Consider the following 25,974-nt stretch of genomic DNA (forward strand, 5'->3'; position numbering starts at 1 on the left):
TTTTTTCCCAGCCCCATGACCGAAGAAGTTGAGATTCCTCAGCTCTGGTTCTCAAGGTTGTTTATTTTCTCTTATCTAATACATTCTTTCTCTGACCTGCTGAGGTCTGTCCAGCAGGTTGGGTTGAGGCACACTGCCCACCCTTGGGGTGGTGTTAGCTTTTTATACTAAAAACCACATGTACTTTATTTACAATAATTTTCCAATACCTATCACCTATTTTAGACAATCTGTCTCTACCCTATACCAACCCAGAACTGTCACCATCACAGCAGAAGTTGGAGGACAAGAAGAAGAAGAAAAAGACACGCCCCGATTCCTCAATCTTGCCTCTTGAATCCCACTCTAAATCCTCAAAATTCTACTTTTTCACCCTATGATAAATTCACTATCATTCTACTCAGACTCTTGTGGCTTGTAAATCCTCACACAAAGTTGGGAATTGTTTCCATGGGTGAAAATCAAAGGCACAGGTGTCTTTGACTCCGTGCTAAAGTCTCTGAGGCCCTTGCAACAGTCTCGAGCCATCCAGGGCAGCCAGAGCAATGTCCTGGGTTCCAGAGGCTGGGAGAAGCAGAGCCTGGCTAATTGCGGGGTCGTTGGTGGAATTGCGCACACGTAGGATTGTCCTGGCAGGTGGATAATGAGCTGTTTGAGGAGATTAATCCAGATTTGTGTTTATTTTTAATGATGACACAGAGCTAATCAGTCATTGTGTCTTGTTCTCTCCTGACTTTTACCCTCCTTGGCTCAGCTGGTCCCGGTTGTTGTTGCTGCCTCTGAGTGGGGGCCTTGCAGCTTGAGTTTGCTACGAGCACTTTTTGCTGCAACTAAATCAGGAAATTAATGGTTTGTCACACACATTTCACTGGTGACTGTTTCTCTACTGGACAACAAAGTTCCAATTTTCATTAGCCAGTGACTTTCTGGCTTTTAAAACATGAGATGAGAATTTTAATGTCTGTATTTTTGCCACTAAGCAGAGACAGGAACTAAAAGCATTAACCTTGCTTTCCTCTTATTAAGTGATTATCTGAGTGCTCTTCATGCTTAGAAAGATAACACTGTAAATAAATGTGACTTGAAATTCTAATAGGATGCTTCAAATCTAGTCAAAGAGTCCAAAACAAGGATGTTCAGATGGCCCTGAAAGACTTTGGAAAGAGATTGAGAATAGGAATTTTTTACCATTGTGTCCTGACTGTTCTGACATTGGCAATGTTCAGATCTATTCATGAGGATACAAAAGACAGAAAACCTGATTGCAGTAGCACCTAGTTTTGAGCAATGGGGCCACTAAATACTGCACTTTATGTGAGCCCATAGGAAGAATTGGAGTATAATTTCACTATTCCTGAAGTTATTAGAAGCTTTTCCTGGGTTGGTTTTTTGGGTTTTTTTTTTTTGGAGGTAGAGGAGAGGAAGGAAGAGAGGTTGAATCTTGTATCCATTCTCAGATAAAATGAAGAGAGCAGTAAGGTAAAATGACTTTGTTACAGACATCTGATCTCAACTTCCTTCTGCTCTGTCAGTTTTACCTTTAGCAGTCTGGAGTGATGCAATTGCTATTTTTTTTCCAAGAGTTTAGGGGATTAGCTTTAAACCATGAGCAATTTGGACTGTGAAAGGCATGACATCTCCCACACCTGAGACCATCAGGGGCACTGGTCACAAGCTGTGGCATAAAAAGCCAACATCATCTTTTGTTTTCACGTGTGTTGTGTTTTGCTTGACATTACAATGATATAACAGATCTGTTGATAGGGTTTAGGAACTGAATGACAAATCAGTCATTGTGCTGCTGCTGCACTAAGAGGCCACCATGGAAATTTTGGTGGGGAAAAGCTGCCTCTTAAATGATACCATTTTTCAAATGACTGTCAAAATGAATGTAGCCAGACAAAACAAATCCAGCAGGCATAGAGATCAAAACAATACCAGTCACTGAGAACACTAACTGGTATCTCAGGTGAAATATTGCTTTTTCTTCCATTAGGTTACAGTTTCCAATTTGACAATTCCTCCCCCAGAAAGCAAATTGCCAGCTCCAGCAATTTGGATTGAGCTGTAACTTTTGTCAATGATTTTACTTCCTTGATGGGGTTCTACCTCCCACTAGACCAGGTTGCTCCAAGCCTTAAAAAGACATTGTAATTTGAAAATAAGGTTAATAGCCTGGCTTCATCTACAAAGCCCAAAATGTCACAGGTGACGCTTTTAGGTCATACCTGAACAGTTCTCAATGTTTTGCTGTTGTAGCTTGAGGTCAGCAGTGCCACAGCAGATTTTATCTAACATACTAGTGGGGAGTCAAAAGTGGCCTGGTGCTTTAAAATATTATTAATGTTTGTGTGTGTGTGTGTTGCCTTTTCATTTTATATATTCCAAACCTAATGAGATGAGTTTTTAAACACTTCTATTTGATACCAAGAAAATACAAACTATGGCCCAGCTTGCATACTGAAGGTTTAAAGTACTCTGAAATATGACACTAAGGCTAGTTAAAACCATTTCTCAAATATCCTTATTTATAGTTCAGCTTCTCCTACCATCAGTATAAATATTTTTTTCCAGAGAAACATAGGAGAATTATTGTTCATCTTCAATACAAGTCCTTTGCTTTGCTCTCAGTTCTGCTGCAAGATTTGTGGGTGACCTCAAACCATTCACCTGAAGGGTGACTCAGAATAGATGACACCGAATGAGCTATTACTTAGTGGGTTTTTTCCCCTCCATGTTCTGTTTTGAGGACATAATTATTAATTTCCTCATGAGTTTATCATCTCTGTGGTATCAGAATGTCTCAGAAACAATGTGTTCATTTACAAAAGCCACCTGGGTCACCAGGAAAAATGGCAATAAGTTGAACTCAAAAATATCCACGCTTTTTTTTTGTATATTCAATTTCAGAAGCTTACAGCTTAATTTTTCCAGTTCACCTGCCTTTATGTAGCATTTATATGTTCAAACTCTGGTCCCATTGAAATGAAGTTGCTCCTGAGAATTCCATTTCCTCCTTCAGAGCAGTCACGTCACTCAGCTTAGCAACCCCCTGGGAAAGACAGATTTAAATAATTTAATTAGCTTTATCTGACAGATCTGTGGCAAAGGTAATTGCAGAATTTGGCTCTACGGGGCAGCATTTATCTGCATTAGGCAAACAATTGGTTTTTAGAGTTGGCAGCCCTCTGCCACATTGACTTTCCACTTTCCAAATCCTCCAGCATGTGAAGCATCCTGAAGACTTGCTTAAAGCAGCATTTAAATAAAAACATGCAACACCATGAGTATGCTATCAAACACAAGAGTGCTGTCCACTCTGCAGGGTATTTTGACATTTGCAAACATCCAAATGAAAGTTAAATCATCCTTCAGAAATCATGATAAGGTCACAGATAGGAGAATAGATAGGAGAACATTTCTTGACAATAATTTTAAATGAACTGTTGGCTTCCAGAGAACCTGAGAAGGGCTTTCAGAGACTTGCTGTGCATCCTCCCACCTGGCAGGCTCTGGGAAAGCCAAAAGCTTGGGAGCTGGGCACTTCTGTGCTATTTGACCTTAGATCCTTTGCTTCTTTGCCCTGCTGATCAGAAGAATCAATGAGACACCACATGAAATCTGTTGTCCTATTTTTTAGGAATAACTGCTGCCCTCATCTGCATAACCACCTGTGCCAGAGGTCTGCAGGCTCCAAATAACTGTGTCCCACAGAAATATGGTTTGTCATTCCTGTCCTGCTCTCTCCCCCCAGCTCTTGCCTTCCCCTTGTCTCTCCCAAAATCTGGATTTGGAAGGCAGCAGTGCCCTGAGCTGGCTGAGTGCACGAGCTGCCAGGAGAACGTCCAGGTTTCTGCTTGGCAGATTTAACTCCCATGGAACCGTGCCTGAGTCCTAACAGGGCTTTTTGGAAATCAAGCCAGCTTGGGTTGTTTTTTTTTTTGTATTTGGACAAATGATTTGGCCAGTTCTTATTTCTGACAGAAAGCCATGCAAACTACCCACCCTGTAATGCACAAGTAACAGAGGGAGACTACAACTGTACTTACATAGTTAATTTCTGTATTCCATACCTGCTGACCTTTGCAACTGTAATAAACCTTTTCAGCACATGTTGCTTTGGCCTATGTTAGGTGTAATTTTATTTTTAGCTTTTTTTTGTTAAGTAAACTGAACCCCCTTTCCCCTGCCTCCTGCAAAGTGGGAACAGCAGTTACTGCCATCATCAGAAATAATTGAGATTAGCCTTGCTAAGGATACTGCACACATCCTTGCCAAGGACAGAATTATTCTTAGCAGCACCAGTTTTTGCTCTGTGTTCAGCCCAGCTCTCGTGGTTTGCCAGAGGGGTTTGTACACATTTGCCAAAGGCAGAGGACTGTTGGAGTCAGAAATCCTAAAGAGAAGAATGTTCTGCAGAAGATGCAGATTTTCCATTCATTCCCACTCACAATGACCTGTCCTCCCCAGTTTTCTCCAGCTCCTCCAAGTCCTGGCTCTTCTCCTCTGGGTTCCAAAATTAATCTGAACTTAAAGTGTTTATCATCTCAGCTCTCATTTCCACTCTGCCTTGTTCTCAAGACTCAAAACGACCCTTTCCCTTTGGATACTCCAATCTTTTTCCCACCCTCCAGTTCCAGTCCTCTCTGCCATTCTTCCAAGTTCAGGCACTGGAGTGACAAATCTGCCCTGATTTCTGAAATCTCACCAGACTGACTCAGCCACTGAAAGGTAGTGCTGGGATGTGCTCAGGGCTGCTTTGGACTCTGTCACTGCAAAATGTTCTCTCCACATCTGATCATGTGGGGGTTTTGTTTATTTATTGACTTAGTTTTCATTTTGCTCAGAATGCAAAATTTGGGCACCATTGTGATGACTTTTTATAGGTATAGTAAAAACATCTGAGGCTGGTGCCATCACCTGAATTTGAAATCCACTGCTAAATCCATGGGGCAGGTGGGACTTCTCAGGTTCTCACAATACCTTGTTTTGGTTTTTTTCTCATTTTATGGTAGAATTGATATTTACCATGTCTCAGATTTCCCACTCTTCCACCTTCTTCTTGGAAATGGCCAACGAATTGTAGCTGAAACCTTCCAGCTGAAATGACTCAGCCTGAGGCAGACACCTGGCCTGGCAAACTGCTACCCAAACAAAAGTCAAACTGCAAGCAAATGAAAGCAGTCTCATCATGGGAAGTGTTGGCAAACAAAGAAAGAAGTTATATTACCCACCCTATCTCTAATTTTCATATTTCCATTGAAAAAAAAAACAAAAAAAAAACCACATTAAAGTTGAAAGCTATTAAAATAATAATAGCAGCATCTCTTTTACAGCATTTTAGTAGATCTCAGAGCTTTTAAGAACAGGAGTGAGTTATCATCTCCATTTTTTTATTATGCAATTTATAGTAATAGTTTTCCCAGCTACAGTAAAAGCCATCAGTAGTAAGTGATGATTTTCTTGTCATCAGTCTCATGGGACACATTCTCATGTAAACAGCCTGCTGCTATTCACACTTCTCCAACAGGAATTAATTGAAAAAGAAGCCCCTGAGAGGGAAGGGTACAGCATCATTAAAATAAAAAGTGTGGTGTTCAAAAGGACTGTTTCTGATCTTGTTGAGCTTATGTATTTCATTGATTTAGAAAGGTTCTTGTGTGTAAAGTGAGCACCTCACCTGTTGTGAATCACAAAAAGGAATTGTACCAGCCTTGTTTCATGTTAGAATACAAGCAAACCAAACAGGGGCTACTTCTAAATAGCTTCATGTTTGCAACTCTTTGAAGAGATCCTCCTCATCTTTCCTGGGAAGTGTCTAGCTCTTTCCAATATCTGAACTACTGTTGGTGAATTTGCATTGCAAATCAGTTCAGGGAGGGCTGGTTTAAATAGTGAAAAATATGCAGGCACAAAAGAGGAAAAACATCATTGGAAATCTTTGCAGGGTTCTGCAATCAATCTGCTAATCTGTGCATGCTTCAGCCTGGAATTGTGGATTATGGCCAGTGGGAGTTCAGCTTCATGCACAAATCTCAGATCTTCATGCACAAATCTCAGACCTTATCTTCATGCACAAATCTCAGATCTTATCTGTCCTGCTGACTGACTTTGCCAATAGATTGAATCAAAAAAACCCCAAAACTTCTGGCCTTGTTTTCTTTCAGATCTTTCTGTCATTATATCACTTTCTGCCTTTTTTTCACTCCCCCATGCTTTATGGTTTTGGATGCCCTCAAATTTGTCCCAACTTCCTTGGGAAGAAATGCTCAGAACCCCTCAAACTGACTGAAGTTGTCTTGTACAGGAATCACAGCAGGGCCCCGTGGCCAGAGTGATGAGAAAGTGCCATTGTGCAAAACATCCTGGAAAATGCACTTAGGAATTCTTCTCAGGTCACATCATGGGCATGGGGAGTAGTTCTGGGGGGCAAGCAGTGGCAGAGCCTGATTTAAGGGAATTTGCACTTTGATAGGGATGTCTCAAGTGCGTCTGACCTGTAGAAATTCCTGAAGATAAGACTGAAACAGGCTGATATTCTTGACAGGTCTGTGTAATTTTTTTTTGCCATTCAGCATACAGCAGCCCAAAGTTAGCTTTGCACTAAAATACCTGATTTCCATTCTTTAAAGTCTCACAAGTATCATCTGGATGTGTCTTACTTTGCACCAGTACACTTCTAATGTAACTCCTGTAATGACTTCACCCCTGACACTGCAGAAATGGTCACCCAAAAATGTCTGTTAAAGTTGTTTCACCACTATCCAGTATTCATGACTAGGAATTAGTATGCACAAATCTAAAACTTTTCACTTAAATCTAAATTAAAACTCCCTGGATTTGTGCACAGTCTTATATCTTCTATCTTTCAAACATAATTTATGTCTGTGATGGATGCATTTATTTGTGAATTATGCAAACAATTTGAAATGATCCCTAGTACTTCAATAAGTGCCTCAATTAAGGAGTTCAAGATGCTTTGTATACTATGTTTATCAAAAACTGGCCCTCTGTCTTACAGTGCAGATTTGTTTACTTAAGACTTTAAGAAGGTGTGTTCTTGCTCTTTTTCTGTGTTTATTTTATCTATTATCTTTTGGCTCCAGTGATTTAGTTGGACTTTTCACAGTGATACCTGAGGACAAAAATCACTTTAAATCAGGTAGGGGCTGAACAAGAGCAATATCTCTGGAGCAGGTTCCAAAAGTGAGGCCTTTAATTAGGAAACGCTTTACCAATGAAGAGATCAACTTGTTGCATGAAAATACTCCTGCAGCTGCTGTCTTATCATCACATCAAGGTTTTCTTTCTTACAAATAAATAGCAAATTCATCCCCTTGGGCAGGGGAATGAGCTCCCCACCATCCCAGCTTTGCAGGGTGTTTCAGGATGATAAGGGCTTGCACTTTTCTCCTCACAAAGGAGGCTGAAAGGAGAGGGCTCCATGGATGGAGACTTGACTTAAAAGCACTTTTGGTTCCCACACAACATTTTAAATGCTCTCTCCCTTTGGAGAAGCTCCCACTGCAGCATCAGGGAGCCTGTGAGTGTTGGATGGCAGGAAAGGGGAGTGGGGACTGTGATGGTTGTGAAAACCTAAAAGCTGCTAGCCCATGGCTAGGGTTTGTGCAGAGACAATTTTGGCTTTTTCACTCCCAGTGCACGAAATCTGGGGTCACACAGCTGCCCTAAGAGACTGCATGGGATGGATGAGACATGACTTAAAAGCACTTTTGGTTTTTACACAACATTTTAAATGGCCTTTCCATTTGGAGAAGCTCCCACTGCAGCATCAGGGAGCCTGTGAGTGTTGGATGACATAAAAGGGGAGTGGGGACTATGATGGTTGTGAAAACCTAAAAACTGCTAGCCCATGTGTAGGGTTTGTGCAGAGACAAAATAATTTTGGCTTTTTCACTCCCAGTGCATGAAATCTGGGGTCACACAGCTGCCCTAAGAGACTGCATAGCCTAGTGGCTGTGATTTTGCATCAGCCATAAATATTCATTGCCAAAAGTATTTTATATTGCAGACACAGCCCCTGCAACAGTGCTGTTGCAAGAAAAGCCATCAGGGAGCTGTTCATAATGATAAAGCAGGGGATGATTCTCATTTTGCTGTGCAGAACACCATGTTCAGCTGGCTGCTGCAGGAAACAGGGGATCTGCAGGATGCTCTGTCTTAGTAAATCATCTCAGCAGCTCCTCCCAGCACAACTCCCATGGAACAGAGGGCAAGAAATTAAGGATGTTCCTCTGCTAATGGAGAGCAGCGTGGAAGCCCTCCTTGCCCTCCTTTCCAGCAGTCCCCCAGAGGTGCAGAAGACCTTGCTAGGGCACAAAAACATAATTTAAATCTTCCTGTATTAGCACTAATGAGGCTGGCCCATGCTCCTCTTCTTAAATAGACACTTAATTCAAGCTCTCATCAATAAAGCATTCCCAGGACACAGCACTTGGTGGCATGAAGCAGAGATTTTCACTCTTCTGCCTGTTTTGGGTAGAGAAAGAAATATCCCCTTCCATGTACACAAGCACAAAGGCTCTTCTCTCTCTGGTTAAGATGGAACAACTTATATATAAAATAGCATAATTTCACCAAAAAAAATCAAAAATATGAAATATGGTCAAGCTAAAGCTATGTATAGGGGAGTAAAATATATAAACAGACATTGAAGTATTTTAAACAGATTTTAAATACATCTGTCCTGCTGTGAATTTTTTCTCTCAAAGTACTACATACCCCTCTTTTTTTTTTAGTGCTGTTTGGCAATGGTACAGCTTTAGTGTGCAAAAAATTCTCCTCATGTTGGTTAATCAAGCTTAATATTTTCTTCTATCAAGGATATATCTCTACTTTTTACTGCTGATATTGATAGAGACAGAAAGTTTTATACTTCAGAAATTATTTGCCAGATAACATCATAAATTTTTAATAAGTGATTTTTTTTTGTGGTCATTTCCTTCTTCAAACGAGCAGAAAGAAAGTTTATCTCCTATGATAGCTCATAAAAAACTTATTTTACCAATTTAAACTGGTGAATACCATAGCTGAAAAATACTCCTCAATACTTCAAAGTTTTTGCAAGACTATTTACTTTCTTCTAAGTACTGATTTTTAAATTACACACTGGCTTTTAAAATAAGCTCCTCATAAGGACTGCAAGCTGCTGTTGGTTGAATATACATTATATTTTATGAAGCAGAAATGTTGGTTTCCTCTGTATCTAAAGAACCTGAATAGAAGGATAATGTGCTGCCTAAAAATATTTCAGCCAATTTCTGAAATACTCTGCAGGCTGCTACTTATATTTTTGAGCTGGTAAATGCAGCCTTGCAAATCAATATTTTCTGAAAAACATTTCAATGTCACCTAATGATCTTTCTCCCTGTTTTCTTCATCAGGGAGATGGAGAGTGAAGATGCACATTATTATCCTTGGGCAATATTTTGTCTGACTTTTGATATCATTTTGTCTGTGAAAGATTGGCTCAAATTTGTTACACACTCAGCAGAAAATACAAAAGTAATTTGCCACCCTGTTGTGAATTTTAGTGCATTTTTCAGTAATGATGTCTGAGGAAAAGAGAAGGGTTTGGGTAGAAATGTGCTGGGCACCACAGTAAGGGGAAGACTTGGCATTTAGCAGGTATTTGTACTTATCAAGGGGAAGATTTATGGCAAAACCTTTTGAAAGACACATTCAGTTAGTTTCTCATTCATATTATGAACTGCTTGTCAATAAATGCCACGAGAAATTTTTTCTGCTGATGTACAAAGAATCTGAGATATCTCATGTGAATGAGCTAGCTGGGCTAAGGTAATTCCAAGAGGCTGCAGGTATTTTGCCTCACTTTGTGACAGCAAAAGTCCCCAAGTGAACAAGCAGGTACTTTCCAGTGCTCAAAGTTCAAATAAACACAGTAATTTATACCAAATTTCTTTTTTTTCTATACCTGATGTACCAGGTTTTCAGAATGCCAAAGGACAGGTTTTAGCAATTAGAGAGATGGCAGCCAGGAAAAGTGAGAAAAGGGATGGCAGTGGCACTTTTCCCAAACCCAGACAGTGAGACACCCTTGGGAAAGCCAGTGAAGGCCTGGAAGGATGAATTGTGTTGTCCTGTCCCTGATGTCACCTCTCTGTGGCAGCTGAGCATGGTCATCACTTCCCCTCATCAAACGGCACCATGGCTGTGCTGGAAACTGTGCAGTCAATACCAAACTTGTATTTGCCAAGCTCTTGCACTGTGAGGAGAATCTGCACAAACACTTGAACACAGCTTTGAACAAGGCCTTAGTCCTTTTTGGAGTCATGGAACTATAAATCACAAAATGGCTTGGGCTGGAAGGGACCTGAAAGCCCATCCAGTACCACCCCTGCCATGGCAGGGACACCTTCCACTGTGCCAGGCTGCTCCAAGCCCCAGTGTCCCTCTGTCCCTGTGCCCCTCAGGTGATTCCCCACCTGCAGAGCTGCCCCAGGCCTGGGCCCAGCCCAGGGAGGAGCTGGAGCTGCTGCAGAGAGCCCAGAGGAGGCTCCAGGATGAGCAGAGGGATGGAGCAGCTCTGCTGGGAGGAAAGGCTGGCACAGCTGGGATTGTTCACCTGCACAGGAGAAGCTTTGGGCTGAGCTCAGGGTGGCCTTGCAGGGCCTGGAGGAGCCCCAGGCAAGCTGGAGAGAGACAATTTCCAGGGCATGCAGGGACAGCACCCAGGGAATGGCTGCCAGTGCCTGGCCTGGCCTTGGGCACTGCCAGGGATCCAGGGATGGAATTCCATCCCAGCCCCTGCCCACCCTGCCAGGGAACAATTCCTCATTGCCAAGATCCCACCCAGCCCTGCCCTCTGGCACTGGCAGCCATTCCCTGTGTGCTGTCCCTGCATCCCCTGGAAATTGTCTCTCTCCAGCTTTCCTGGGGCTCCTGCAGGCCCTGCAAGGCCACCCTGAGCTCAGCCCAAAGCTTCTCCTGTGCAGGTGAACAATCCCAGCTGTGCCAGCCTTTCCTCCCAGCAGAGCTGCTCCATCCCTCTGCTCATCCTGGAGCCTCCTCTGGGCTCTCTGCAGCAGCTCCAGCTCCTCCCTGGGCTGGGCCCAGGCCTGGGGCAGCTCTGCAGCTGGGAAATCACCTGAGGGGACAGAGGGACAGAATCACCTTCCTTGACCTTCTGGCCATGCTTGATGAACTTTCTTACTCCTAATGGAGGACCCAACATCTGGATCAAAGGAAATGCCTGGAGCTACTCAGTGGCCACCAACACTTGTCCCTGCATCCCAGAAATAGGACACTGATAAAAGGAGGGAAAATGTTGTTGGGGAAGTCCATGGGCACACACTGCAACCACTTGAGAGATTTTGGGTTTTTTTTCTGCTTCAGCTCTGGGGAAACCACAACCTTACAATTTCTGAAGGGAAAAAGGACAAAAGAAATACAATTAGATAAAGCCACCAACTCCATTTTCTTCTGGAGTTCAAACATATCGATCACTATAAATGTTCTGCTCTGGGCATCCTTCCATCTTTCCTGTTCAAATGTAGTACAGATTAGGTGTAAGTGATCTCCCAGGCAATAGGAGAATGCACTTCTATATCTGAGGTGCATAACCTCTAGGAACCTTCTCTTTTGATAAATCAGGATTTGAGTACTGCTTGCAAAGTTGGTTGTGCAGCCCTTTCAGGAGTGATTGATAAAAACCAGGCTGAGATCAATGCCCTGGTTGTTTGAATGCTCCCTTGAGAAGGGCAGAAGATTTTGATTCCTTCATCTGGACGAGTATTTGCCTCTCAATTTAACAATTTTTTAGTAAAAATTCCAACCACAAACCAAAGAAAATAGGGCAGCCCCATTATTTTTTCTATGTTTATTTAATCTGTCTGTTTCACTAGTTTTTATTAAAAATACCTGAAAACAAAATGATTTTAAGAAGTAGAATTCTTTACTTTGGTAGAAAAGAAGGTAATTTTTTAAATGCTTTCTTTGGTTCAGCCAGAGAATAATATGGTAAAAAAAAAAAAAAAGAAAAGAAGAAAAGGAAATTAAAAAAATATTTATTAGGCCAAATATGCTTAGCAGGAATTAAATTCCAACTTGAACATTCATGTCTTGCACCATCCCTCTGATTAGAAATCAGTTTTACCTTAATTTGTTGTCCTACAAGTACTTCCCCTTCCTGCAATCTTAGTGAGAATTGTGACTTGAAATATTAAGAAATAAGTGCTAGAGGCTGTTCAGGAAGCTCACACTCTGTCATCACACCCCAGAAGCAAAGCTGGAGCCTCTTCCAGGTCTATTCCATGACCTTTAAGCAATGCCCGTGGACCAGGCCTTGAAATCTGCTGAGCTCTTCCTGGCAATGCCACTGCTGGCAGCCCTGGAGAGGCTCAAACTGGTGGTGCTGTGATTTCTGGAAGAGCTGCTTGATCCTTTTGCAAGGGTCTGCCAGGGAGGTCAGGTGTCTCTAGAAGCCAGGATTTCCCCTGCTTGTCATCTCTGCTTATGCACTGGCTAAAAAATTAGAAGGTGTTTCCAAAAATGTGATTTTTTCCTGCTAAACAATGCTTTATGGCTTTATGGCTGTCAGAGGTGTAGATTCTGCACATCCTGATGCCTTGTTGGGGCTGCCTAAAAACAGAGGCCAGACAAAATTAAGGGAATAAAAAGTGGTTATATTTATTGAAGGGCCTTCAGGCACATTTAGGGTAGATGAATCCCCCTCCCATCCTAAAATGGATGATGGGGTCACAGGTTTTCACACTTTTATAAGTTTGGTCCATTTGCATATTGGAGGTTAATTTTCCAATTACAGCTTCAGGTAATGAAGTCATTTACCCCAAGTTTGCTCGCCCCAACTCACTTTTGTTTACATTTCTCAGGGCCTGAGGCAGTGAGGTGTCCTTGATCCCCAGGACTGGAGAGGAATTGTGTTGTCTGACCAAACTGGGAAAGCAGTAGCTAGGACTGTATATGGAGTTTAGAGCTATACACTAAAGAATTGCAGGATTAAAAAGATACGAAATATTAAAATATGTGATATATTAATATATATGAAAAATATTAAATTATTATGAATATTAATTTAATTAAATATATATGTGAAAAAATTAAAAATTAAATATATATGAAAACCAGAAAAGCTAAAACCCTAAACCATCAATCCCACCCTGCGCACCTGCTCCATTATGTTATTTCCATAGCCAAGGCTGTGGTTTCAACAGCTCTCTCTTTCCCTCTCTCCTTCCAGTCCCACCTTTCATCCAACCTTTCGAGTTCCCTCGCTTCTCCATTGGGCAGAGGGTCTTCATCCCCTGCGTGGTGGTCTCGGGGGACCTGCCCATCACCATCACCTGGCAGAAGGACGGCCGGCCCATCCCCGCCAGCCTGGGCGTCACCATCGACAACATCGACTTCACCAGCTCCCTGAGGATCTCCAACCTGTCCCTGATGCACAACGGAAACTACACCTGCATCGCCAGGAACGATGCAGCAGCTGTGGAGCACCAGAGCCAATTAATCGTCAGAGGTGAGGAGGTGTAATTGCTTTGAAAGGCGCTAATTAAGCGGGATTCATCAGTATTTTGTGGTGACATCTGTTTGATGGGTGTGGGATCCCAGTTGCTGGGGTACCAGTTATGGGTTTCTCTGGGTCTCTGAAGGCACTTGAGATGATGTTTCATGTTCAGACTCAGGTGTTTATTATTTCTTATCAGTAAAACAGTCTCACTGCTGTGAGTTCTGCAGCTTTTCATCAGAAGGCACAAAATGGCAACAATCTCTTGGTACAAGGTCTTTTAAGACTGAACTATCCAATTTAGAACTGACACCTGGATTATTTTCCCTTTTAACCCAATAACTTTATCCCAAAGAGCTGCAATGGGGACTTTTCTGCCCAATTACAAAATGCCACCCAAACCCATGGAGAAGGAGGAAGGAGAAGCATGAAGAAGAAACCCAGGACCACACCCTGTGCCCTCCATCTTGCTTCCATCCACAGCATACTAAAGACCCCAAAACCTCAATTTCTCACCAAGTGATGCACCTACACTACTCTCTGTAATCTATTTCACACTTTTGTGGATTCCAGTCTATCTTGAAGTTTTGGAAATTTTCTCCATGAATGAGGGTCAAAGTCAGTGCATCCCTGGGGGTCAGGGCACCCCAGAGCAGACAGAGAAATATTCCTGGTGCCCTGGGTTTCCACAGATGGGAAGTGTGAAACAGAGGGGTGTGGGAATCAGAAATACAGAAACTTCCACAGACACAGAAGGGTTTGAATTGCAGCCTTGGGAGAAGCGTGGCTTGATGTAAAAATACAATATACAGACATTAAGCAGAAAAATCATAAACTTATGTTTCTATAATTGTAAGTAAGGCTATGCCTTAAGTAAGTGAGATGACTTAAGTAACTGTACTGATAAAATGGTGAAGGGTTTATAATGTAGGGGTGTGGTTGTATGGAATAAACTAAGAGTTTAGAAGTTATAACAGAAGAATATGTGAAGGGTTTATAATGTAGAGGAGTGGTTATATAGAATAAGCTGAGAGTTTAGAACTTATAATAGAAACCAATGTGTGCATGTGAGACAGATGCCATTGGACAAAAGTATCCACAGTGCAGTATAAGTGATAGCTGATAGGTTAGAAAAAGAAAATAAACCCTTTGGCAACTGTCTATTGGGTTAGAAAGTTCTATATTGTCTTGTAACAAAAACTTGTGACTACTCTTGAGCTATGGCCAAATGCTTGCTCCTTTAAAATCTCACAGCCTCTGAGACTGATGTTTATCTGAGCAATAAATCGTTCTTAGCCCCAAAACAGTCCCATCCCTTCATTAAAAGTGGTGACAATGACAGAGGGGAATATGGTAATCCCTCACTCTGTGACAGAGAGCACAGAGAGCAATGAGGCACAGAAGGTAATGTGGGTTTTCCTATCTAGAAGTCTTGAAACTAATGAAAAACCCTGGAGTGTTTGGGGTGGGTAGGGGAGCTGCAGGGGTGATTTCCTGGGAAATTTTATCATTGGGAATCAAGCCTTTGAAACAGTATAAAATTATTCTCTGCTATTGTTTTAGTCTGATTATACCCATTTTTTATTTAGAGCATTCTCTCCTACAACATTACATCAGTAAAAAAGCAGAACTTGATGTTGACTTCATGGAGAAAGGCCTCTCTGCTGTTACCTTGTTCTTTTCCTGGTTTGTGTTTGTTATGCAATTAGCAGGATTCATGCACTCATGATGGCTTCACAACATTTTGCCTTGAAATAGATGTGAATATACATTCAGTAAGCAAATATTTTACGTGGAAAAAACCTTTTTAGTCACACCTTTGCCAAATTATCTAGAGATCATTCCTTGTAATGTATTTTCAAACTTACTTGCACAGCTTCGACAAAATCACATTGCTTCCTTTTCTTTCTAGGAGTTTTTCAAAATGCTTCAAATTTTTGTTTTTAAAAATTCAGTCAGACCCTTCCCTCTCCACCATCTCCTTCTTGCTACCAAGCCACTGGGCTTCTCAGAGAAAGAATAATCCTACAAGGAACCTCAGTAATTTCTGCCTGCTGCACACTGCTACATCTTATATTCCCCCCTATACATTTGCCAAGAAAAATCTTAAAATCTTAGTGGGGCTTTTGCAATCTTTCCCAGGGCTTTTTCCCACTCCAAAATCTGAAGAACTCTTTTAAATAAAATGTTCCCAGTGTCCTAATGCTATCCTTAAGGAATTTCCTAGTTTTCCAATATGCTTACTTTTTTAATGCTAGTATTCCCAAAACTGAGTGGTAAACAGATTCGTTACTTTTGTACTAGCTTTGATATAAATATTTTATTATTTTTTAAAATTTCACTGATTTTAATCTTATTAAAGATTATTCAGCACAGGTGTCTATTACTTTCCTCATTTATTTAGTAATTCTTAAATGAAGTGGTTTAATTAACCACATGCATTGAATTATTCCTTTCTAAGCTTTTCTGCTAGATTTTAACCCTATTCCTCACTCTAACAATGAGAGCTTTTCCTCACCTCCTCTTTTGCTGGAGAAGGGAAGGTTGAAAACCTCACATTACTACCTGTGTCTGCCCTGCTCAGAAATGCTGCACCTAAAACCAGCTGGGATTTTCCCTGGTTTTCAGCTGTAATTCAGCTCTGGAAGTGATGGGAATGAATCTGTAGCAACCCTGTGTGGGTTCCTACAGGAATTTCTTCCTCCCAGGATGGTTTAACCATCTGGAACAGGTTCTCTGCCACCACTGTCTGTCCTTGCCAGAACTGAGATTCACGAGCGTAAGGATTTCTGCTCTTTGTAGGGATTTCTGCTCTGTGCAGGAATTTTTCTGCTCTTTGTAGGGGTTTTTGCTCTTTGTAGGGATTCCTTGCCTGTTTCCCACTGATGGGGACATGCCCTGCCGTGCCCTCACTTCTCCTGGCTTTGCCTGAACTGCATTTTCCCTGTCTCCTGCTGTCTGTGGGTAATTCCTCCCCTGACCTCTGTTCCCAGGACACATCTACCTCTTGCTGCCTTTTCAGGCATTAATCAGTTTTCCCTTCTTGTCCAGCAGAGGAGTTTTGGGAAGCCTTCCTCACCTGTCCCTCACCCAAACACCTCTATTTTCACCTATATTTCCCCCTCATATGCTTGCTGCTCTAATTGCACCTCCTGATGACGTGTAAAAAATGCACAGGCATGATAGAGAGGAGCATTCCACTCTCTTATACCCAAGGGCTTGGAGAGCAATCCTGGATCCTTGGTTTTTAGGAAGTTATGAAGGCTACATCATGTTCCCCACTTGCTTATCCCTCTGCCCATGTAATGCTCTGCAGAGCCTCCTTAAATCCTCTCCTCTCTTTTGCTGTCACTTGAAATGATAATGTTTTAATCAGTTTTGGATGTGCATCTGAGATAACAGCTCTCACTCAGAGGAAAAGGGGAAATATCATGTCTGACCTGAATTCTGTGCCAGAACCCTACCCTGACCTCTTTCCCTCGTACTGAACTGCTTCAGCTGCCTCATCCCACAGAGGTCAGAGCTCAAAGAGCCACCAAAGAGTCCCTGTGATCACTCCTCCTCTGCATCCAACCTGACCTGCACACATTTCAAGTCAGACTTGTTTTCCTGCTGCCTGTTTATTCTCCAGGCTTTCTGATCCCTCCTCATCTTTTTGTTCATAGGTGCTGTATAACTGAAACATTATATTTTTCTAAATATTCTAAGGGGTTTATCTCCAAATACGGGGAGGAGTGGTGGTTTAACTCCTCTTGTTTCTAATCCCCATTGTTTGAGGGTTTCTCAGCAGTGTGCTTTAAACTTAAATGTTGCTATCCTAAATGCTGGGAGATGTGTTCTGGTAAAATCTTATTTATGTGCACACTGTGCCTTTTGATATGAGAGGAGACAGTGAATAGGAAAGGAAAATTAGGTGAAATATGACTGTTACCCACACAATTCCTTTTTCCTTATTTAGACTGCCTTTGTATTCATTTCAAAATTTTTAAAACAGTGCAGGCCATTGTGTTTCCAAACTAAATGGGAATCCACATCATTTTACAGCACATGGGGAGGACTAGAAGTAGAATCTAAAGACAAGACATTCCTAAGGTGAATGAAGAAGCACAGGCCAAGTGCTCATTGCTTCATTTGAATTATTAGTGAACACACAAACTTCTGCAGATTTCATACACAAACCTAAATTCATCATCTTTACATCTTCAGATATGTTTTCCTCAGTATCTTCTGTCAAATCACATGGATCTGCTATTTTTTTATCATCATATATTCCTGTTTAGTTTTAAGTCTATTAAATAGATTTGTTATATTCCTCCTACAAATATTATTTTTCATATGTGAGCTACACTGCCATTTTGCCAGGGGTGCTAAATGGCAAAAGGAAAACAAGAACTGGTTGCTTAAATTCTGTGGGTACTTCATGGCAAATCCTCACGGTTCCAAATATTTCATGCTTTATAAAAGCAACCAAGTGGTGATGAGGAGGATGAGGAGCCCTAAAAACACCTGGCCAGCAAGGCTGGATTCTCCCTGTGTTAAATATCAGAGGAAGAGGATGGCCAGCTCCCACAGCATCACACAGGAGATGGAAGGCAGCAGCTGAGAGAAAGTGAGACAATAAAGCTTTGGAGCATCTCAGCTCTCTCTGCCATGAGCCTCTTGGTGAGAACTAGAAATGAGACACAGCCAAATATTCTGGACATGGGGCTGTCAGTGCTTCTCTCCACAAATTATTGGCTAATTTTAGACTAATTGGAAGAGGGGAAAACACCTCCAGTGGAGCTGAGCTCTGCAAACTTCATATTAAGAGGTTATTGATAAGAAACACTGGGAGTAATACCAGAGAATCTAAACAGGCAAAACCTTCTGCCAACACAAGAGTTCTTCAAACTGGGATCTTTCCTCAAGCACGAGATACAAATCCACAGAAAAGCAAGCTTGATTAGTCCCAATGTTTATGGAAAATCTTTTGAAAGCTCAGTAGGAAGTGGAAATGTGTGAGAACAGGACTTTCCTTCTCAAAATCATAGGCTCTGCCAGATCCTGGTCTGCAGATCTTCTGGAAATACATTAAAAATTTAGCAGCTAGAAGGGCTTCTCAAACCTCCTAAATAATTATTGTTGTTATTATTATTATTATTATTATTATTATTATTATTATTATTATTATTACTACTACTACTACTACTATTATTTACTACTACTACTATTATTACTATTATTAATTTATTTCTTGGCACACTCTTGGTTTGTTAGTCATGCCTATAAGAAAAAGAAAAGAAGAGGATCCTGTCATGAGAGCCATAGACAGAAATGAGGAAAATATCTTCTCTGTCAACTACTTAAATCATCACAAGGAATTAATCAAGACTTTACTCATTAAGGCTGTCGTCTAAGAGTGATTAAAAATCTATATACACTTTATCATGTGTTATTCATTTCTGTAGAGTTTCCTAAAATGAAGTACTTATGAAGTAAAAAGCAGTGAAAAGAATTCTAATGGGTAACCAAAAAAAACTGATAAATGTATTACGAGTTCAAAATTTTTCTGATACTACCAGAAAGGGGAATTCAAAGATAGTAGTGGATGCATAAATCATGATTTTATATGTGCTTTTAGTGAACACATCATGAGTTAAAATTGAGATAAGCTCTTTAGATACTTAATAACCCCCCATAATGCATTTAGTGCATTAAATGTGTTTTCATTTTGCACTTGCCAGGGGTGTTGAATATAATTAGATAGTTAGGCACACTATGAGGAGTCCCTGAATTTTCCAGATGATCAGAGTGTTTCCACCTTTTTTGTGGTGGTGCTGGGGTGATGCAGCAAAAGCAGTTTGGTACAGAAAAGCAGGGAGGGAAGATTTAAGGCCAGAGCTGGTGTCTAAACCAATTTACTTTCTTTGCTGGTGTTTACACTGTGGCTTGAAGATGACTCCTGAAAGATTCACTTATTTAATGTATTCATTAGACAAACCTGACCAACACAAACCACTAGGCACGGTGTCATTTTGCAAAAGTACATCTTTTTTCTTGAACTGCAGAGCAAATGGTTTCACTAAAGCAGCTAAATCGACCCCTTAGGTGCAATGACCACATTTAATAACTGCTCATCTTTGCTAAAGTACAGTGTTTAACGATCTCATTCATTAATACATCAAGGGTTGCTTGGGCTGATTAAATTTCCTCCATCATTTTGACAGTGGGATCCAAATGTGAAGTACAAATATTCCATGTAAAAATGAAACACTGCATTCCTGGCTGATGCCACAGATTATTTCTTAAGTGACTCCAGCAGCCCACCAGAGGAGCTCGTGTCAGGAGCCTTCAGAATTGCTCTCCAGAGGGATTCACTGACCTATGGGAGCCAGAAGTGCTTGCTTGGATTTGAAGTCTGGGAAGGAATGTGTGAGTTTGGCACCTGGCAGGTCAGGAGGGATTTCTGCATGTGCACAGAGCAGATTTAAACCAGGGAGTGGATGTGGAACCACAGGGATCTCATGGTGTTGAACCTCACCAAGTGCTGGTGCTGCACCTGGCTCAGGGCAATCCCCAGGACCCATCCAGGCTGGTGATGAAAAGATGGAGCAGCTCTGGGAGAAGGATTTGGGCATGCTGAACCCTGTTCTGATTGCTTCACCCTTTGTTTTCTCTCAGTGAGAGCCTGAGACTGCTAAACATAATATTGAAAATACTTTTTTTGGGTATTTTAACTCCTTTTAACCTTCATTTTTTAAACTTTTACCTCCTTTGAGTTCATCCATTAAAGAGTTGGCATCTGTCAACCTATGGCTCTTACCCTAAATAATTCAACAGCTCATTTCTCATCACAGACCTGTGGGCTGCATTGAATGAAGGCCCACCAGAAATTCACTGCTAAAGCAGTTTTAAATGCCCTCCTTCACAGGCTAAAGGAACTGTGCTTCTGAGATAAGGAGGATGATAATAGTAGAACTTTTCAGTCACATTCATGAGTACTTTCAGAGAGTTTCACTTCTAAAGGAGTAGAGGAGTCTCACATTTTACAGATAAAGAGAGGAGGAACTAATTGTTTACTTTTTTCTATTAACTCAAACATATCAGACAAATTACCTTGGTTAAATTCTTGCTGAGCATATTTTCTTTAAAGGCTAATGATCTCCTAAAAGATAATGAAAAAGTGAACATAGGTTTATCATCTAAATCTAAGTATCAAAGTCTAGAACAAGATTTTAACAGCACTGTGTTCTGAACTATGGCAGCACATAGCACAGAACAAGTTATTAAATTGAAATAAAATTGAGAAGCAAATGAGCAAGGAGTGAAAAAAATGCAAAGGTCTGCTCTGTTTGCTTTTTCATCATTTATATAAGAAGAAAAATCCTCTGGTTTTACCTAGACAGCAATACAGAAAAAATTGAAAGGTCATTAAATGAGTAATTTTTATTTTGTTGTAGCATCTCTTCAGATTTCTAATGGCAGTCTTAAGACTAAGTGGCAAGGGTTTGTCTTCAAAACCATAGCAGCAGTTGGCATTTTTATAACCAGTCCTAAAGGATGGCCAAAGCCATACTAAACATAGAAACTGTTTCTGTTACTGGGTATGGGCTGAGTTTTTTCAAGTTAGTTTTGTTTGTGGATCCAAAGAAGGAAATTCTCTGATTTCTGATGATACATCTGGTCCTGGAGCTCCAGAGCAAAAGTCAATTTTGGCAGTTACCATTCTAGTGTTGTTCTCTACTGAAGGTAATAATTAGAATTGAGGATATCAAGAATATCTGAGAAAAAAACTTAGGTTTTATATATAACCAAAAATACAGTAATATCAATGTGATGGAAAGTCTTGTTCAGAGCTTGTCAGTGTTAAAGGCACAACATATAATGGGTATCTCTGTGAGTTCTTAAAAGATGTGGAAGAATATGGCAGAATTTCCACCAAAAAGCCCAAAGAATATTTCCACTTGGCATTCATCCTTTTTTTTCTATATGTACCCAATGGGATTATAGAAAAAATTGTGTTTCAGCAGATAACTTTAATGCATTTAGTATTTTAAAGATTCATTGCATTTATTCTATACTAAGCAGTCCTGCTTAACTTTTCCCAGAACTTTCTGCATATGCTTGCTCATTTAATAAAACAATTTCCTGAAAATTTAGCATTTCTTGCCAGTGTCATCCATAGTAAATGAAGAATATAATAAAATGTTTTTCAAAGAAAAGGGAAATAAAACAAATTGCAGAAATTTTGTATGGGAAGACAGATTTTAAAAGACATTTTGCTCTTCATACTCTTCAGTGGTAGAGGAGGACAGTAATTATCAATTACTCCATTGCATCTTTTGTAATCATTTACCTGTAAGAATGGTGGGTTCATTGGTTTTACCTGTAAGAATGGTGGGTTAATGTTGTGCTTTGGTTTTTTGTCCCTCTTTATGAATAAGCAGCTTGTAATTGATTTTTCAGAAGATGCAAACACAAATTTACTCACAGCTACCGAGGTGAAACAAGCTGATGCCTCCATGCCAAGTCGTACGAAATCAAATCTATTTGTGCAACTAACTGTGCTTTTCACCTGCCTTGGAAAATACCTCATTGTGTGTTTGGGCATGAAACGAACGCAGGACAGTGAGAAAGGAGCTACTGAAGCAAATGTTTTCTCTGAGCAGATAATTAGAACAGGATGGGTGATTGCCCAGAGCTGTTGCTGCTGGGATTTCATGTTCGATGTTTACCTATTGTGAATTAACATAACCTACAATAAATGTTTCTCAGCATGGCAGCCATTTGGAAAGCCAAAGTGTTTGTCAGCAGTAAATATATTTTCTAGTACATAGGCATCTCTGCCCTCTACCACTGCTGTTTCCTTCTGTTTCTTGTAGCTGTGTTCCAAAGAGCATTTCTGTAGTTGGGCAATAAATAGCTTTGCATTTTGGCCATAGTGAGGAAAACGTCAAGTTAGGGAGATGTCTTGATTTGAAAAGACAGATGTCTGCTAAGGAAGGCAGGAGCCTCCCTTGAAATGGAAAATGTAAACCCCGTCCTCTGAATTATTATAATTTTGAAATTAAAAAGCTCTCAGGTAAAGATTCAGGAATAGGAATAACAGTTCTTTAGTAGGAAAATTAATAAGAAATACAAATGTAATAGTACAAAAACAAAAACCACTGCCAGAGTCAGAGCAGTCCCTGTCCCCCTGTGTGTCAGGGGATGGCACAGCCCCATCCCATGGGGGCTCAGCCCTCCTGCAGTGCCAGCTGTGGCTCTGCTGGAGCAGGGATCCTGCACAAGGGGGGAGTTTTCCTCTGCAGCTCCAGGGCTGCTGGAGATGGGCCTGGGCTCCCTCTGGCAATGCAGGGCAGCAGAAGCTGCTCCTCTGGCAATGCACTGGGCAAAGGCTGCTGTGCTGTCCCAGCACCTCAGATTGGATCCAGGTAGGAATGCTTGGCTCCTCCCCTGGGCGCAGCATCTCCCCATGGGATGATGGGATTGGATCAGCCCTGCAGGGACACTCAGTGGCCATGGACAGCAGAGATCTCCTGCAGGGAGGATTGGCTGTGGGAGAGAGAAAGAAAAAACTGCCCCATGGACAGCAGAGAACTGCCCCAGCTCTGACAGATGGGGACAGAACACACACCCCCAGCCTAAAACAGGGCATTATTTGCTCTCCAGAGGACTGTTGTCCGTTTTTTAAAAAGCAGCTCTATCTCTGAATGTGGAAAGTGAAAGCTGGAGTGGAGTCTGGATTGTGAAGGCACAGGGAGGAAGGCTCCAGCTGTTGTGGGGAGGGGTCTCTGAACCTGCAGAGAGAATTTCCACAGACCTTCAACTCTGAGCTGTCCCACACTCACCAACACTGGCAGCTCTTGTTTCTCCTTCAGGAAAACTTGGGACACTCTGGCACAATGAGAGCAAATATTTGCATGAATTATGAGAGTGTTTATGCTGAAAAAAAAAACTTGAGGGTCATCTATGAGAGCATTGGTGCTTCTGCTGTGTTTCTGCTGCACAGATTTTCTCGATGGATAATTAGTCCCATATTCATGGGCATTAATAACTATTTTGGGCCCTAGGGAAAATATTTACAGTGCTGAGGTCCCCCTCTGTGTTCCCTTGCATTTTCTTGTGCTAAAACCTTTTACCAGACTTTCTTTCTTAATTTCTGGCATGTCTGGAGAGGCAACTCAGGGGTTGATCAGAAGAAGGATGGATGGTTGGTTCCTTTGTGCTGTCTTCCTCTGCTTTCAGACAAATTCAGCACTGCCTGGACCTGGGCAATTCATGAGGCTTCAAATTTTCCAGTGGGATGAGGAGAGCAAGGAACTATTAGGATTTCTCCTGTGCTGCCTTAGAACTTAGTGTGTTGCTGTAAAAAGAAAAAAAAGGCAAAAAAAAAAATCTTTTGAGAAGAAAAAAGTCTGTCAGATGTTCTCATCAGTTGCTCTCTGTGGCCCTGTGAGAAATGACAGAATGAAAAACATGCAGAATAAAACCACAATTAATTTACTTCTTTTTTTCTTGGATATTTACACTTCCATGTTCTGAACAAAAGAGCAGAGGGTCAACAAAACACTGTAACTTTAACTGACCATAATACAACCATTAAACACTTTTAATATTCAAAATTTTCATGGGATTTTCCACAGTCTTCACAACTTTCAGCCTCTTTTTCATGATTTTGCCAAATATTTAGGTTTTACTGAGACTTGGACATTTAGAATCAGGCTTTCATGTCAAATTTTTGGACCTAACATTGTCACAAGCCATTTTCTCCATTGTGTACCTGTATTTGGAACGTGTAGAGCTTTTCCTTGAGATAAGCAGCTCTTATTTTATTTATGTATAAATAGGTATGTGTGGAAGACTCACTCTAGTGGTTTTATGCTACCTTGGGATAAGTTTAATAATATGTGTACATTGATGCACTGAAATAAGATTTCTTATCAACTTAGTGCAAGCAAATTGTGTTGAACCTCTCTCTGGCTGGTTGAAAAGCAAAGTCCCATCAAAAGTTATGGTTCAAAGACCCTCATTTTAATATTAAGTGATTTGATTGATAATAAAAGCATTATTTGCTAAGGTTATTTATATAAAATGATTTAATTCTTTTTTTTTCTAAAGCTTGCTAGTTCACTGTTATAAAAAAGCAAATGGAAAAAATCTATTGTTCTTAGATATCTGACAAACCTACCTTTGGTAGAATGCATTTATTTTTTGTCCACAATATTAAGATTTATCTATTATTCCATTTTTAACCTCTCCCATGGAGAGGTCCTATATACTTATTTTGGCACTGTAAAGACCAGTGTTTTTTTCATGCCAGGTAAAAAACACATTGAGGTTGTGCACAGAAAGTGAATTATCTGGTAAAACCAACCTTAGTGAGTGTGTTGCTGGATCAGCAAAAAACTGGTTTTAATTTTTGCTTCTTTTCGCTATGAAATGTTATAATTCTGCATGTGACTGCTCTGCCATTTTGAATTACCCAATAAATTGCCAACAAATTGCTGGAATTCTGATGTCTCCCTTTGCTCCCTTCCCACAGTGCCCCCCAGGTTTGTGGTCCAGCCCAGCGACCAGGACGGGATCTATGGGAAAGCCGTCATCCTCAACTGCTCTGCCGAGGGCTATCCCGTTCCTACCATTGTCTGGAAGTACTCCAAAGGTAGGATTCCTGTGGGGACCACTGAGGACAGGCCAATTCTGCCTTCATAACATCCCACTCACCCCTAAGTTGCTGTTTTAATCTCCAAATTGCCGGGGAGCAGCAGGGTCCAATGAGGGACATACCAGTCATGTTTTATTCCTCATAAATCATCTCCCCCAGTAATGGATTCTTTGCTTCTTTTTTGCCAAGGTTGGGATTAAATGTGTGAGATGGTATTTCTTGTTGGGACTCCGATGGTTATTAGTTCTTATCTCTGTTACATCTCACAAACTGTGAGGTCTGCAGTACTTTAATAAGCTAAAAATTGAGGTGTATTTCCCTTTCTACAAGGCCTTTTAAGGATAAACTGTCCAATTAAGAGATGACACTTAAATTATTTTTACTTTTAACCCAATAACCAACCACCTGTGCCCACAATGGGGACTTTTTTATCCAATTACACAAAACCACCCAAACCCAAGGAGAAGGTGAAGAAGAGGAAGCAGCCTCCAGCCTAAAACCTCCACCTTGCTTTATATCTATTCTAAACCCTTAAACTCTGAGTTTCCCACCCTATGATATCACACATTTCTATTCAAGCTCCACACCCACAATCCCAGTTCTACCATTCCATTTTGGAAGCCTTCTCCATGGCCTCAGGTCAAATGCAGGGGGTCAGTGCCTGGCAGCACAGAAAGTCTCAAATTCTCTGCAGCCAGGGTTCCAACACCCCAGCACAAAGTTCTGGTCACTGTCCCACACAAGGCTGAGCTGGATGGACTTTTGCTCTGCCCTGGGGATGTCCTGGCTGTGCCTGTGAGCCTGTGTCAGCTCAGCAGGC

At 41.1% G+C, this 25,974-nt stretch overlaps 1 protein-coding gene across 2 annotated transcripts in view; it reads left to right on the forward strand.

The window, feature by feature from the left end:
• The window catches only part of DSCAM (DS cell adhesion molecule), a 472,610-nt gene that overhangs the window by 287,718 nt on the left and 158,918 nt on the right, over window positions 1-25,974 (forward strand). For both annotated transcript variants that reach the window (XM_066545552.1, XM_066545553.1), the window contains exons 9-10: window positions 13,241-13,519; window positions 25,032-25,151. In XM_066545552.1, the coding sequence (XP_066401649.1) occupies window positions 13,241-13,519; window positions 25,032-25,151 (399 nt within the window). The remainder of the gene's footprint in view (window positions 1-13,240; window positions 13,520-25,031; window positions 25,152-25,974) is intronic.

This window comes from Molothrus aeneus, chromosome 2 (genome assembly GCF_037042795.1).
Source record: "Molothrus aeneus isolate 106 chromosome 2, BPBGC_Maene_1.0, whole genome shotgun sequence".
NCBI lineage: Eukaryota > Metazoa > Chordata > Aves > Passeriformes > Icteridae > Molothrus > Molothrus aeneus.